The 14,287-nt window shown below is 45.5% G+C and overlaps 2 protein-coding genes across 2 annotated transcripts in view; one reads left to right on the forward strand and one right to left on the reverse strand.

Moving 5' to 3' along the window:
* Positions 1-2,434, reverse strand: part of Nompb (intraflagellar transport protein 88-like protein nompB) — a 60,058-nt gene extending 57,624 nt beyond the window's left edge. Inside the window, exons 1-2 of the mRNA XM_077683145.1 lie at positions 2,247-2,434; positions 2,094-2,156 (exon numbers count right to left, since the gene is read on the reverse strand). Coding sequence (XP_077539271.1) covers positions 2,094-2,156; positions 2,247-2,342 — 159 coding nt within the window. The 5' untranslated portion in view covers positions 2,343-2,434. The remainder of the gene's footprint in view (positions 1-2,093; positions 2,157-2,246) is intronic.
* Positions 2,435-2,657: 223 nt separating this feature from the next.
* On the forward strand, positions 2,658-7,338 carry LOC144153960 (NADH dehydrogenase [ubiquinone] 1 alpha subcomplex assembly factor 4). Its single transcript, XM_077685752.1, has 3 exons — positions 2,658-2,933; positions 3,153-3,232; positions 5,906-7,338. The coding sequence occupies exons 1-3, from the start codon at positions 2,783-2,785 to the stop codon at positions 6,332-6,334; spliced, it is 660 nt and encodes a 219-aa protein (XP_077541878.1). The 5' UTR covers positions 2,658-2,782; the 3' UTR covers positions 6,335-7,338.
* Positions 7,339-14,287: the final 6,949 nt, after the last annotated feature.

Genomic DNA, 14,287 nt, shown 5'->3' on the forward strand with positions numbered 1-14,287 from the left:
CCAAGCAATTTCGCATAGGGTCTATTAAAGGCCAACTGCACTCAAATTTTTTTTTCTCCAAATAAGTAGTCTATGCTCTTAAAATCACCATGGCGAAATCCTTAGCTTCGTAATCACAAAGAGCGCTAGCTACCGCCGTTCAAAGTACCTCCGAGCAGACGACGTTTGCACCTGGCGGAGAGTCGCCGTAACAAGTTCCGAGCGGCCTGTGACGGAGGTTGGGGAACCTGTCCCGTGAAGCTCGCGCTTCTCCGGCGACTTGCAGGGCGCTCCGCCGGGCGAAATGATGCGTTCGCCCGGGGTTTCTCTCCTACACCAGCACGCTGTACCGGCGTCGCCATCAAATGTTTAAACTAACCGCATAGGCAGTAATATCCCCCATTTTTCTCAATGAAAAAAAAATTATTAGAAGCCTAAACCTATTCAGGCGCTTGCGAACGTGTTGGAGTTAGCAAAACTCTTTTTACTTGAAAATAATATTTTTATTCGAAGAAAAAAAATAGCGCGAAAGGAGCACTTGCCTTACATTTGTCATTCCTATTGCTTTTACCACAGAAAAAAAATATTATAAATTATTGACCACTTGCACTTTCGCGTCCAATATTGGCCTCATTTGGGCTGGCCCAACGCCACCTCTATCCTTTAGACATTTCCAAAAGTTTTACGACCCAAATAGAGTTCTTGTACACGCGGCTATAAACATTTGTGCGACTTTTGTCTCGCTAGCTAAGTGAACCAAAATCAGCCTTTCTCGTAGTAACAAATACACCCGCACAAATATTGGCCGTCGTATTTGGGAAGTGCGAAAACTAAACTGCTCCTCTCCTAAACAATAGATTTATTTTTGTTCTATTCCCGAGTGAAGTATTTACTTTGAGCGTTAGATTTAGTTTATTTGAAAGTAAAACGTTTTCAACAATACCTGTCTCTGGTTAAAGTAGAAAACAGCGGTAGATAGGAAGTGTTTTCGTGTTTTAGTGCGCCATTTAGCTCTGGAGGCGGGCTTATAGTTTCAGATCCCTTTTATAATTCGATTCTCGATGTGCACACACGGGAAAAAATACTGGGTCGATATTCACGAAGCTGTTTGTATGTAATGTATAGTAGAAATAGTGATTTATCTCCGCCCGCGTGCGATTTGTTCCCTTCAGAGAGCGCGACGTGATAGCCGAGGGGTCGGCTATAATAAAAGCTGCTTTTTGATATCGTATACGAGCAAATAGCGTTGTAAATCAGGGTCCGTTTTTTACTTGCAATGCCAAAAATTGCCATTCCGGCAGTTATTATCATGGAAAAAATTACTGTCTGGCGGTCTACTTCATCTCGATTGATAGCAACGGGATGCCGGAATGGTGCCCAACTCCATTATCATGGGCAAACGTTAGTGGAAGTTCTTCTGTGGAAATAAAAAAGCGAAACGCGGCGCTACCACGCGCATTTGAAGGCGGCTCTGAGCGGCCGCCGGCTCTGGCGCGGTCGCTTCCGTTCCCTCACGTACGTCACGTCCGGCCGCCGCTATGGCCGCCCTTTCTGTTCAGTTTCGGTTCCGAAAACGCGAATGTCGTGAGCCGTTTTCGTCGCGCGCGTTGATGTTTGAAGCGCAATATTTTGCATTTCGCACCCTTTTTATATGAACTGTTAGGTGACATTATTTTTACGTTGTCGAAAATTTGAGTGCAGTTGGCCTTTAAGTAGTGTAGAATTCTCCGAGTTGGTAACTGCGCGCAACGGGCCTTTTCCCAACGGCAGTCAGGAATTATGCCCCCGAAGTTCGTTCTAGTTGGAACCAACTGGGACCAACTTCACATTTCTGCTTGGTCTGGCTCTTGCAACCTTTTGGGTTATTCCGAAAAAAAAAAAAAAAAAAACCCTACGTCAGTATCCCCGGAACGTATCTAAACGCCTAAAACTGCAACGGGAAATCCAAGTGATAACTTTTCGAAATAACTTTTTAACAGCTCCCACGGGGGTGCGACGCAACAGTGCGTAAATTGCTGAATCTAGAGTAAATTTGTAGTGGCGGTCGTGATCGGCGCAAATTCCGCCTGTCGATAAGTGCGCACGTACACCGATATTTCCGCTGTGTTACTTACCGGAGGTCTGCGGCTGTAGCTTGTCCTAACGTTCTGCCGGAATCCTTCATCTTGCGTAAGTCCCTGGAAGTAGTTTGATGGATCAAGTAACAACGTGAAAGTACACACATGCTTACAATTGTTACGATTGCGAGCATTCAACTCTGGACTCACATTTGTGTCCAAAGAAGGATTGAACTCGTTGTAACCCGAATACAGGTCATCATCGTCAGATGGTACCAGATGCACTCTTTCCATAGCCACAGCCATTTTTCATGCGTTTTTACATGCAACTCGCAAGAGACGAAATGCGATTCACACGAACTTGGGGAAAGCGCGCACGGCGCAGCCAGCGAACGCGGGTTTAGAGTTTTGTTTTCGGTTCGAGCGTTGCTAAGCGACGGTTGCGTGGTGACCATAAAATAGGGCGTAAAGAATTTGTAATATTACAATAAAGCTCTGTTTGAGCACAAAATTTTTATTGTGAGCAATGGTTATTTCTATTACAACTTATATATCAGTTGTTGTTTTTTTTTTTGTCAAACTACAATTTTATAATACACCAAGCCTAGCCAATCCACAGACATTCTTGTTGGCTTTCAATATTTGCGGTTTCTATGATGAATGGATGTGGCGAAAAATGCCATGTGGTTTCACCTGTTTCACGGGCCAAGTTGACAAACTGATCGCCTGTTAACCGAGCCACGGCCATGGGTAATCGGCTGGCAGCTCTTGTGTCTCAGCCCGTAAGGGACTTCAACATCGAAAACCGCGTCGAAAAGGTTATCAGCGCGGCGAAGCCGAGAGCGGCGCCGCGCCATCCTTCCGATGCGAAGTACGAAGCTGAGACGTCGCTCGTCGGTAAGATACAAAATCGGCCTCTAAAACATCCCTCGCAACAATCTTTTATGAGTGTCCCGAGGCTTACACTCCCAGAAACAGAACTAACGTTATGTTTGCTTGCTCTTGCATGATCCTGAAGCAAGATGACCTTCAAATGAACTAAACGCCGCTAGAGCTCGAATCGTTCTTGTGAACGTTGGTTAGCGCGGCGCGTAATGAAATTCTCGTTCAACGCAGATAGAAGCAAAGTGGTCGAAAAGCAAGAGGACCTCGTGGAGCGTCTTCGGAACGTGAAGGTGGTCTCGTCGGATCCGCAGGTGGGCATCGCTTCATGTTGTCGCGCACCGAAACCGACAGTGAAACAGGGTCACCGAAGGCCGTAAAAAATTTATGCAAGCGTCAAGTTGCTAGATTTTTTTATTCCCCGCAACGGTGTCATCCTCGAATGGCCCTGCGTGGTCTGGCATGTTCATTCTCAGTTGCTATGTTGGAGGCTACTGCGACCCGTTAGCTCACGTGCGTTGCGTGGTTTCCTGAATGTTGTGTGCTGCACCAGAAAACGTCGTCGTGCACGAGCCTTTGGAACAAAAGAGTGGCTATTTTTCCCATGACGAAAAATCTACCATAAAGAGGAACGAAAACAAGAGAACAACATCTTATTGTTAGCGAGAGCATGCCGTAACGTTAAATGCTGTTTAGGGTGTAGTTTAGGGCATTTTCCACAAAGACCTTTTAAGTGTAGTTTGCCAATTATAATATATTAATTCCTTGTAGCAAATTGCAAGGGCAGCTAGCGCAACATGAACTGCAATAGGCCAAGTGATGTTTCGAGGTCCAGCTGTACAGTTGTTTTTTTGTGAACAGAACCATTCAGGGCCATAAGATTCGTTGCTAACAAGAGGACAGGGAAAATATGTCGAATAGTTAGAAAACTGCAGTTGCATCACTCCTTCGATACGGTCTCGAGCCGCTAACAGAGTTATGCTGTATTGAGATACTCAAGTACAGTCCATGTTACCTTCTACAGTAAAGCCGTACATGTCCTGGTTTCCCCATACGGTGTGCGTGGACAAATCGGCTTACGACAGAATTTTTACGAAGGTAGAATGGTTACAGGAAACGGCTGTAACTCTTGTATTATTGGCACTATTCAGAACAATATATGAAAGACACAATATACAGCAAAAGCTCGTTAATTCGAATCGCAAGTGGACGCCATCTTAGTACGAATGAATGAAAGTTTGAAATAACAAAAGTGAGGAATACAACCGTACACGGCAATGGGGAACCAGTAAGATATGTCAGTAATTTATTTCTTGGAAATTGCCGTGATTGCCGCCTGCCTTTTGCCCTATAAGGCATGGGTGAGCACTTCTTGCTCTAAGTAGCGGATATGGCAGAAGGCCTTCTCTCCGCCTTTTTATAAAAAGCTAAAGAAGAAATGAGTGGTATTCCATCTGACCCCGACATTCGAGCGTGCGACCGCACTGGTACTGCGTCTTCCTCCTCTCCGTCGTCGTCACTGGCAGCGACAGGTTTTGTGGTTCTGACTTAAGAAATGATGTCCTCATCGGTCAGTGCCCAACAAAGCACTGCAATCGTGTTCACACTGATGATGTCCACAAAGAAGAAGGCTTCGATACCGTCCGGCGTGCGGATTTTTATTGGTTTTATCCAATTTTGCCTTCTCTCTCCGTTTTTCACTATGTTCCGGTAGCGATGCACTGTCATGTGCAGGCAGTGGGTGAGTTTCTGTGGCCACGCCCTAGGCTCACTAAAAGGGTTCAACTTAATTTGTGGACGACTCAGTGGGCAATGGAACGGAAGATGGTAGGTGTAACGTTAAGGGACAAGAAGAGAGCGGAGTGGGTCAGGGAACAAACGTGTGTTCAGAAATGGGCAGTGCAGGTAATGTGAAGGCCAGATAACCGTTCGTCATTAAGGGTAACAGAGTGGATCCCTAGAGAAAGCAAGCATGGCAGGGGGCAGCAGTAAGTTGGGTGGGCAGATGAGATCAAGAAGTTTGCAGGGACAACTTGGTCACAGTTAGCACAGGACCGAGATAATTGGAGATCTATGGGAGAGGCCTTTGCCCTGCCATGGGCGTAGACAGGTTGATGATGACCCCAGGCGCGAAACGGGGCGCGTAGTTCGAATTATCTACGGGGGAGACCACTGACGTTCGAATTAACAGGCTTTTTTATACATAGGCTTCTATGCAAGTTGTATAGTTCAACTTATCCATAAATTCAAATTATTGAAGTTCGAATTAACGAGCTTTTACTGTATAACAGAATCAGCCGGTAAGGTGACTCTAACACAACGCTGACTTTTATTTACATTTCATGATTATGTAGTCCAAGTAAAGTTGTAAATATTGCAATATTCGCACCTGTAGTAAATACATAGGCTTTTACAGGAGAGAAACGGACCACCTAGAATAAAACTCAAGTCCCTCCAAGTTTCATTCAGCTAGTTAACTAGGAAGTGTGCACAATCGCGAATTACAAACAAACGTGTATTGTTTCGTGCACCCTTTGAACTGCGCCTAGCCTCGCTGGTCATCCTTGTTCACAGAGTGGAGTGGCACTGAATTTTTACCAAGAGAGTTCCTCTACAACACTCTGTGTGCAATCACCGCCTCGATGTACTTCCCTGCCATTTCGTTCTGATCCTAAGTTACCTTTTTACTAAGCAAATCCTTGTACAACACTCTGTGTGCAATCACTGTCCCTGAATGCGCTCCCCCTGCCGTTACTGTGCTCTAAGTGAGTCCTTGTACGACACTGTAATCACTGCCCCTGATGCACACCCCCTGCTGTTACTGCACTCTAAGCGAATCCTTGTACAACACTCTGTGTGCAATCACTACCACCCCCAATGCACTCCGCACTCCCCCTGCCGTTACTGCGTTCTTAGCGAATCGTTGTACAACACTGTGTGCAATCACCGCCACTGACACACTCCCCCTGCCATTACCGCATTCCCAGATCCAAGAGCGAGTGGCGCCCCCTCCTGCGGGGAGTGCCCGGGCCCTTCCCCAGAGCCGCACGACCCCCCAGCAGCGCAAGTACGGCTTCTTCGAGCCGAGCGTGGTGCCCCGTGGTCGGCTGACCCTGCGGCAGGCGACGCAGATGCTGTCCGACGCGCAGACCAACCCCGCCAAGTTCACCCCGCAGGCCCTGGCTGCCCAGTACGACCTCAGCGAGAAGGACGTTCACTCGATACTCAAGTACTTCCGGGTCTTCAATGTCGTCATGCCGGGCGATGACGACGCCAGCCGGGACTTGCTGGGCTTCGACACGGCCATAGCCAAACTCGCGCCGGGGAAGAAGCGGCCCACCAAACCGGAGGAGGATGCGGAGAAGCATAAGAGTGCGAATGAGGGAGGCAGGACGCCAGAGGACGGCAAGACTTGAGTGTGAAGTGTGCGCTTGTGGGATGCAGGAGTGCGGCAAGGACATTGTGGCTGTGGAGGGGACAAAAGGACGTAGGGGAGGGAGTAGCGTGGAGAGGAATAAATAGTGCAGCTCTGTGTAAGAGTGCCACGAGTTCAGCCAGTGTTGGTGCCAGTGTCCAGGGGATAGTCGGCACTCACATACTGGGTGATGGATGAATGGCTCTGGCCCAAACTCGTGGAGCACATAGCCGCCACCTTTGTTCCAACTTGCCAGTGCCACATGCCATAGCCAGAACTTCCACAAGTGCAATGTGAAAAACTGGCAAAGCTTGCACTACGTCGTGCAAGGCTTGAACTGAAGCTGCAGGATTTCCTTCTACGTAAGCACTAAGGGCACACCAGCATGCATTGCATTAGGTTTGAAATTTATTTACATGTTCTGTCATCGCTTTTCACTGTGGTAGTAGTGGACATCGTCATGTCCATCTATATCATTGTCTTCCTCTTGTATGATTGGCGGGCCCAGATAGTTTTGTCCGCAGGCTTTCACATTCCTCACGAAGTGGAATGCGTCAGTATGCGGTAGAACCGGCGGCAACCTGGTCGTCTGCAAACTGGTCGTCTGTAGCGCGACCTGTCTTGTGCTCCCTCCTTGAGGCACAGGCGCACGTGAACTGTTTTCTTGGGTTTTTTTTTTTTTTTTTTTTTTTTTTTTTTTTTTTTTTTTTTTGCGTGGACGACGCCTCGTGCTTCTCGTATAAATGTGCTTACGCGCGTGGTAAATGGCAAGAGTAACTTGATGACATTGTACACATTACGGGCAGCAACAACAGCTTCGCTGTTAAAAAAGACGACACCGATGTACCGTAAAGTTCCAAGAGAACACCCTTCCCTGAAACATCGCTCGCCCCCCTTTATGGGTGAAGTATTCAATTTATAAAACACCCCAAAGACAGCCCACCCCCTAAACTCGATGGCTTTAGTGCCGATGAGTGGACAAAATAAACACGAATCATCTATTCATTGGTTGATGTGGTCACTTATTTGTCCTTTCCACACTTGACCCAAAAGTTTGTCTAATATTTTTTTTTTTTCCATATCTCCGCAGTTTTTGTTGGCGTGCGAAGTTTTTCACACCTGACCCGAAACTTCGCCCATCCCGTATTTTTCACTTGATATCTTAGTACTTTTGGTGGGCGTTCCTTCACAGCTTTACAGTAGAATTGGTTGTAGGACAGAAGTCTTCGAAGAAGTAGAATTGTAGAATTTGCCAGTGTCGCATGGGTGCGGATGTAACTGGCAAAGTGACGGAAGTAATGAGAAATGTCAGATTATTACGATGTGGTCTGGTGTGTGCAAAAAATTACAACTCTTGGTTTGTTGCTAGAATGACACAATAAATTGTATCGGGTAAATGTCCAAGAAGGACTAAAGCCTTTCTTATACCCCTGCTACACTAGCATCCGAATGTCATTTGAACCAAATGTCATTTGACTCAAATGCCAAGTTGTGCTGCTACACTAGGTCTTGAAATGCCATTCAGCTCAAATGACATTCGAGCCAAATGAGCACCGAGAGAGACATTTGGAATTTCAAATGCCATTTCTAGCACTCTCGCGCACAGCGTTCCAAGTCAGCATAAACAGATACATTACTGGTGTACTTAAAACAAGGAAAATATTCTTAATTGTGGGACTTTGTTTACTTCTCATTCACTTAAATCGTGATATCAAGATGTAATAATTCCGTACTCTCAGCACCAGTGCGAGCAAGCGACAAACCAGTGTGGCCAGACAGCACAAAAAACCTCGATTGGGATTCAGAATTAAACAAAAACCGTGTCAAAGTTTACGTTATTGGTAATTTCATATCATTTTAATACGAATGACTGCAGCTAAATTTGATTGTTGCATTGTGTAAAAACAGAACTCGACAGCAGCAGCGCCATGCAGCACGGCGAGCAATTGTGAAAGCTTTCAAATGCCATTGAAATGTAGTGTGGCATGGTGCATGGCGGATTCTGACTGGCATTCGAAGCACCCCATTTGAGACAAATGACATTTGGTTCAAATGACATTCGGACCCTAGTGTAGCTGGGGTATTAGACGCTACGTGAGCCTGTCGGGGTCATCGCACTACATTGACAACCCACTCGGTCATCGGTGAAGTGGCGGTCCACCCCCGCAAAAAGTGTGCGGCCTTCTCTTGTCCCTCCAGTTCCTTCCATCACACATCTCAGTTTGAAGGCCTCCTGTCTTGGTGCTTCATGAAAGCAGTAGGCAACACTATGAAGCTGTGGTTATAACTCGTGAAGGGTGCTTTGCAATCACTGTGAAGGAGCTAGTTGATGGCAACAGAGTAAGAGTGACAACTTTACGCTGACAGGAGCCCATGAACACGGCATAAACATGAAGAGAAATATGGGCGACGCTAGAAAATGGGGACAAAAGCTTGATAAACTGGTTAAGAGGTAGTGTAGTGCATTTGCATGTAGGCCATCGTAGGTAAAAGAAAAAGCATACAGCAAGAAACCCTCAACTTCTTGGTGCTGTGTTAAGAAATGCGACAAGAGGAGCGTTCACTAGGGAGAAGAAAAAGTAATGGTCAAGATCGGTGTTAAAAAAAAAAGGGCGAGATGCATTGAACGCGCAGTTTTTGAACTTGGTCCCAGCTTAATGAACTTTTGATGAGACACCACACAGCGAAGATGATGACGGCAAAGGGGTGCTACCTGGAATGCATCATCGTCACTACATCCAAGTGCGAGTGACTTGCTCTTGCGGCTGAAGTGCTCCTCAGTCAAGACCGGTGTGCACCACTGCCCCTGGTCTTAGTAAAGCCTAAGGTCACCCCCAAATACGCATGTGCAGTATGCGTCAATATAGAAGCCAGCTTGTACGTACAGTGTCATAGTGGACCAAGAGTTTGCCTTCTGGCTATCAATCCAACTATGATGATGATGATGATTTATTGTGGTAGTATCCGCTTTGTAGCAGAGTGATGACGTGTCATCTTACCAAAAAAACTAAAAAGAAACTAATATAACTATGTTTTACTCTCTTCGTTTAATACTATCGCTGCTCATAGGGCAGGCACAAAAAAACTTCTTAGGCACAGAATACTTATTTTTTCTGTTACAGGTGGTAGCTGTCCTAAGCAATATTCCCTTCTCTGCTTTTCGTCCACCAGCATTCTAATCTTCTGATCACCTCTACAGCCTTGAAGTTTACTCCCTCTGTGCTACCCTTAAATCCTAGGCCTTCTGGAAGCCGAATATTCCCCTGACGTAGATTTGGATGGATGCCCTCGCATTCTAACACTATGTGCCGCATAGTTTCTGTTTCTTTTCTGCAGAGCACGCATACCCCATCGTTTTGTGTATACTTCCCCACAAACCTCTTAGTTCGCAGGCAACCCGCGCTAACCTCAAAAAGCGAAGCACAGCCTTTGATAGCATCGTAGAAATTTTTTTGTCCGATGTCCAATTTCTCAGCCTTGTACGTCTCTAACGACGTTTTAGCTTCCATTTTTTCCCTCCGTTTATTTGTTCGTATCTGCCTTGCCTCTTTTTTGGTTACCTTGGCTGTCTTGGATTCTCCACTGTTCTTTCCGTATTTCGTCTTCATTACCCACTGTGTGCCTCTGTAAGTTTTTTTTTTTTTTTTTTTTTTTTTTTTTTTTTTTTTTTTTTGCAGTTTAGCAACAACAACGAAATTGATTGTGTGACTGAACGGTCTGGTGACAGACTGGTAGTTTTAATAACAGGAAAGTGGGTGAAGAAGAGAAGTAAAGGCTCATTTTGGACAAGCACCAACTGAAGCAGCGAGGCTGCTAAGAGTGCAAGTGCCAAGTAGAAAGGAATGTGCTGAAAACAAACGCACGAACAGGGCACAAAAGCAGCACCAGTACGACGAGCGGAAGGGTTGGGAAGCACCTCTGAAAGAATAGCGGCTGTGCGATGTCAACTTGAGGCTCTCCAGCAAGGTTTGTTAGGATTGAGAGACATGCAAGGTCGGCATGAAAAGAGCGGTACCAACATGGTTACGCATGCCTGCTAGGAGAGAAACAACGGTGCATACCTGATGAAAATAAAGAGAAGCGAACCTTCAGTGGTAACAGTGGCGAGTATTCTGGGCCCGGTGGAGTTCATTCCTCTCCGTTTGATTTCCTACACTCCCTAGTGGAAGGACCACTGTAAAAGGTGGTCCTAGTGCAAACCGTGGTTCTTCCCTTGATGGCCCCACCAGTCAATTGAATTCGAAAGAGGGAAGAGTGCCTCCAGAATCTGCCTCCTGGTCAAGCTTGCATTAAAAAAAGTGAGAAATGCACGCTGGGATAGAGGCATATCAAGGACACCCTACAGGTAACGCAAGATAAAGCACCTTGCATGACTGTGGAGAGAAATATTGTTATGTCCAAACAGTGCCCGGGTGAAGAAAAGAAGTGGACAAAGTCGACGTTAGTGGCTACGTCTTAAAGCAGTCGAGTAAACATTTCTGTTCTGACCTAGTCCACCCTATGGCAAGGCAAAAAAAAAATACAAAGGATGTTCACCTGTGAACTGCAAGCATCCAGTTTCTTGGAGAAACAAGATTTTCCACACTAAACTAAACCTGTCACTTTCATACTGTGACCAAGTTTGTGTCGTTGCTTAAAAAGTTGAGCGCTGCTGTTGAAAAATAAGCAGAGATGAAGCTTCAAGGTTTTTATTCCTCACACTTGTGTCGTCTTGATGCGTGCTTTGTGCAAGTGTGCCAATTTACTGTTTATACTCGTAAAAATTTGCTGAACCAAGTATCTTCAATTTATCTTCACTTCACAAAATAGCAATGCATCCAGGGAAAATGAAAGATGGATTATGTGCACATGGTAGGGTAGATTCAAAGAAAACAAGTAAAGCAAGTTATTATGCTAAAAGCGTCTCACCATTTGAATTGTCTGTGGTGCCTCAGACCACCTGGTACCACCTGGTACCTCAGACCTGGTACCCTTGTACTGATTCTGGACAAATGTCTCTTATTTAGTGAAGGTGGATGACAGCAGTTGAGGCTTATTCTATTCTAACTTATTGTACGCTCTATTGTGTAAGTGATGTAATTATTTTATGCCTTGAATGTGTATGGGCATCTGATGCCAGTAAAAATTTTTGCAATTGGCAACATGCTTGTTTTTCAAATTTTTCTAAGAGCATTTTCATAGCACATGGAGTTTGAACTACTGGACTATTCTTGGTTCAAGGTGCACAAGAGCCCACTTTGAATGTAACCCGGTAATGATGAAATAGTGTATATAATGATCGAATACAGACTTTCCTTTCCAATATGTGTACATGTTGGCCGGAAAACTCACCGTACGAAACGTGCTCAAAGAAATGCGTCAAATTTCTTCGCCTACAAGGCAGAGTGTGAATAAAATGTGGCTGCTGGCAGAACGCGAGTCATGTGAGAGTGCGCTTTGCTGCAGTTTTGCACTCCCTCTCTCAGCATGGAGAGAGGGAGTGCAAACAACACATGCGAAATGTAAAAAAAAATATTAATCTGCACTTCACTACACTTAAGGGGCACACTGAAACTTTTTTTTGCTTTCCAACCAATTTTGATGAAGCCTCATGGGCTTATTCAGTTTTTTTAGCTATTTAAAATATCCAATTGTTTTTGATTTGAGGTAATTAGTTTTGGCATTAATTAAAAATCATCCTTGATTGTTTTTGAGCACAACAGGGAAAACCTTTTCAACAAAAAATTACCAGTGAGGTATCAATAGATACCAGAGGTTCTGGAGAATGAAATATGGGAAGCAGTTTTTTTGTGTGTTTTGCAATCACATACAAGATTACATCAATCCTAACTTCTTGGTTTGAGGTACTTCTGCTAACAAATTAAAAACAATGCTAATTAAACAACTACTGAAGCATAAAACGCAAAATCTGCTTCCCTTATTGGATGGTTTAAACATTCAGCTTCACAGTGCAAAAGAAGTGATCTTCATAGCTGCACTACATGCTGGGATATACCTCTGGAGATTTTACTATCACTGCGATACCACTCGTGGTGCAGAAGTCGGGAATTATGGAAAAATTATTTTTTTTGTTGAAATTGCACCTCTATGGCTTTTATAAGTACCTGGTACTGTTCTGGGTACAGAATTTTCCCAGGAAAAACTGTGGAAATTGGGAAAATAAAGGATACCTAAAAAAATGCTTCTTTCAGCAATTTTTTGGTCCCAAAGAGCCATGTGCCCCCTTAAACGCACCGAAACAAATACCCTAAGCAGGTGCAAGCGTCTCAAGCCACTGTGCTTCAGCCCTCTTGGATGTCCGCCTTTACGCTACTCTTTTTTGAAAGGGTGGCCGTAATTGGATAATAGTGAATGTTGGCCTTGGACTTGCATGACATAACGGGTTCAGAGATCAAACGGTAGGTGTAAATTTCTCGAGCATTGTCGTAGCCAGGGGTTCAAGGACTCGGTGTTTACTGCATCAAACCATGGTCAGAGCTGGGTGACAAGGAGAAAAAAAGACGGTTTATATACAGATGGTGTCTGCATACAGGGTCGAGTGTCAAACAATGGGCCGGCAAATTTTATGGGGTCTCTCACTGTTACTGCATGAACCAATCACAGCGCAGGCACCACGTCTCCAGGGCCTCAGTCGTGGGACTATCTGTGGTCTTCAGAAGTGGGCCACAGCAAAGGTTGCTGACCCCCATGGCTGCCAAGTTTGCCAGACGTGTGCATTCCGCTTTGTTGTTTTTGCAGTAGGCATTTTTCCGCCTTCTGGTTTAACCCCCCCCCGAGTTCGGGGAAAAATGCTTCCTTGGCTTCTGAGGAGCCCTTTGCTTGCGGGAACGGTCATTGCGTGCTTTGAGGCGGTTCTAGAAGCTGTATGAAATGCTCGTGTGATGCAGCGTGTGAGGCCCCGGTGTTTTGTTGTCTGGCCTCTGTCGTTACAGCTTCAACTCCCGCAAGGGGTACTCAACCTGAGAATGAGCAGCCAGAATGGGTCACTCGAAGGGTCGACTGCTAGTTGAATGGCATGAACCGACGTGGACCATGTTCCTCAGCCTTTCGCTGGTCTGGGCAGCTCACTGGTGTGTACTGCTACACCACTTTCCAGGATAACACAAATACACATAAAACCGCACAGTACGATAAGCACCTGGCTCACTCCAGAGCCATCGGGTCAATAGCAGAACAAAATATCTGCTATCAAAGCTTATCTTTGTAATGAAGAGCGAAATAACACTAAAGCCCTTTCCAGAACGCGACGAAAGCCCAAAACTTTGTGGATATAAGCTTTTATTTCTTTAAGCGAGACTTGCGCATAAGAAGTTTACACTTTTTACAACACGTGCCTGGCTCACATCACTGTGAAGGCCTACTCAAGCCATCGGCACTGCAGTGCGTTTTGCCCCTTTTGGAACAAACACCAAAGCTGCACTGCTGAAGGCCGAGACTCTGCCTCCAGAGGCAGCCGTTCTTGGGTGACATGCTCTGTAGCCATGTCAAAGGGCAGTTATCAGTCTCAAAGCAGAAACGCGAGTCAGCTTTCCATCTACCTTGTGTGCTGCCCACACTAGGCACCCACGCTCCTTTTCTGAAGTTCTGTAGGCTTCTTCATGAACACTAAGATTTCTGCTCCTGTATACTATAGGGTGCCTGTACCCCTCTTTGTCTTGCTGGAACAAAACTACCCCCTTACCACGTTCACTGGCATCACACTGCACGATGAAAGGGCTGTCGTAATCTGATGCCTCAAGAATGGTGTCACTCGCAAGCGAAGCTTTCAAACATTGCAAAGCTTTCTTTCGTCCCACACAAGTTGCACGGGCTTGTCCTTTCGTACTGCATCAGTTAGTGGGCTTGCAATTTCCAAATACAGTTGAACCTCATTATAAGAGACATGGATGTAAGAGAAAATCGGGTACAAGAGACACTATTCACCCACCCTATTTTTCCCATTAATTTGACCTCT

The sequence above is a fragment of the Haemaphysalis longicornis genome, unplaced genomic scaffold (assembly GCF_048455015.1).
Source record: "Haemaphysalis longicornis isolate Haplotype H1 unplaced genomic scaffold, Haemaphysalis longicornis Haplotype H1 scaffold_9, whole genome shotgun sequence".
NCBI classification, from domain to species: domain Eukaryota; kingdom Metazoa; phylum Arthropoda; class Arachnida; order Ixodida; family Ixodidae; genus Haemaphysalis; species Haemaphysalis longicornis.

What these genes read in the sequence shown, in the direction of transcription:
- LOC144153960 (XM_077685752.1), top strand. Translation starts at nt 2,783, where the DNA reads ATGGGTAATCGGCTGGCAGCTCTTGTGTCTCAGCCCGTAAGGGACTTC. An exon ending in AGCTGAGACGTCGCTCGTCG is followed by an intron (nt 2,934 to 3,152) that starts GTAAGATACAAA and finishes CGTTCAACGCAG; the next exon opens with ATAGAAGCAAAGTGGTCGAA. An exon ending in TGGTCTCGTCGGATCCGCAG is followed by an intron (nt 3,233 to 5,905) that starts GTGGGCATCGCT and finishes CCGCATTCCCAG; the next exon opens with ATCCAAGAGCGAGTGGCGCC.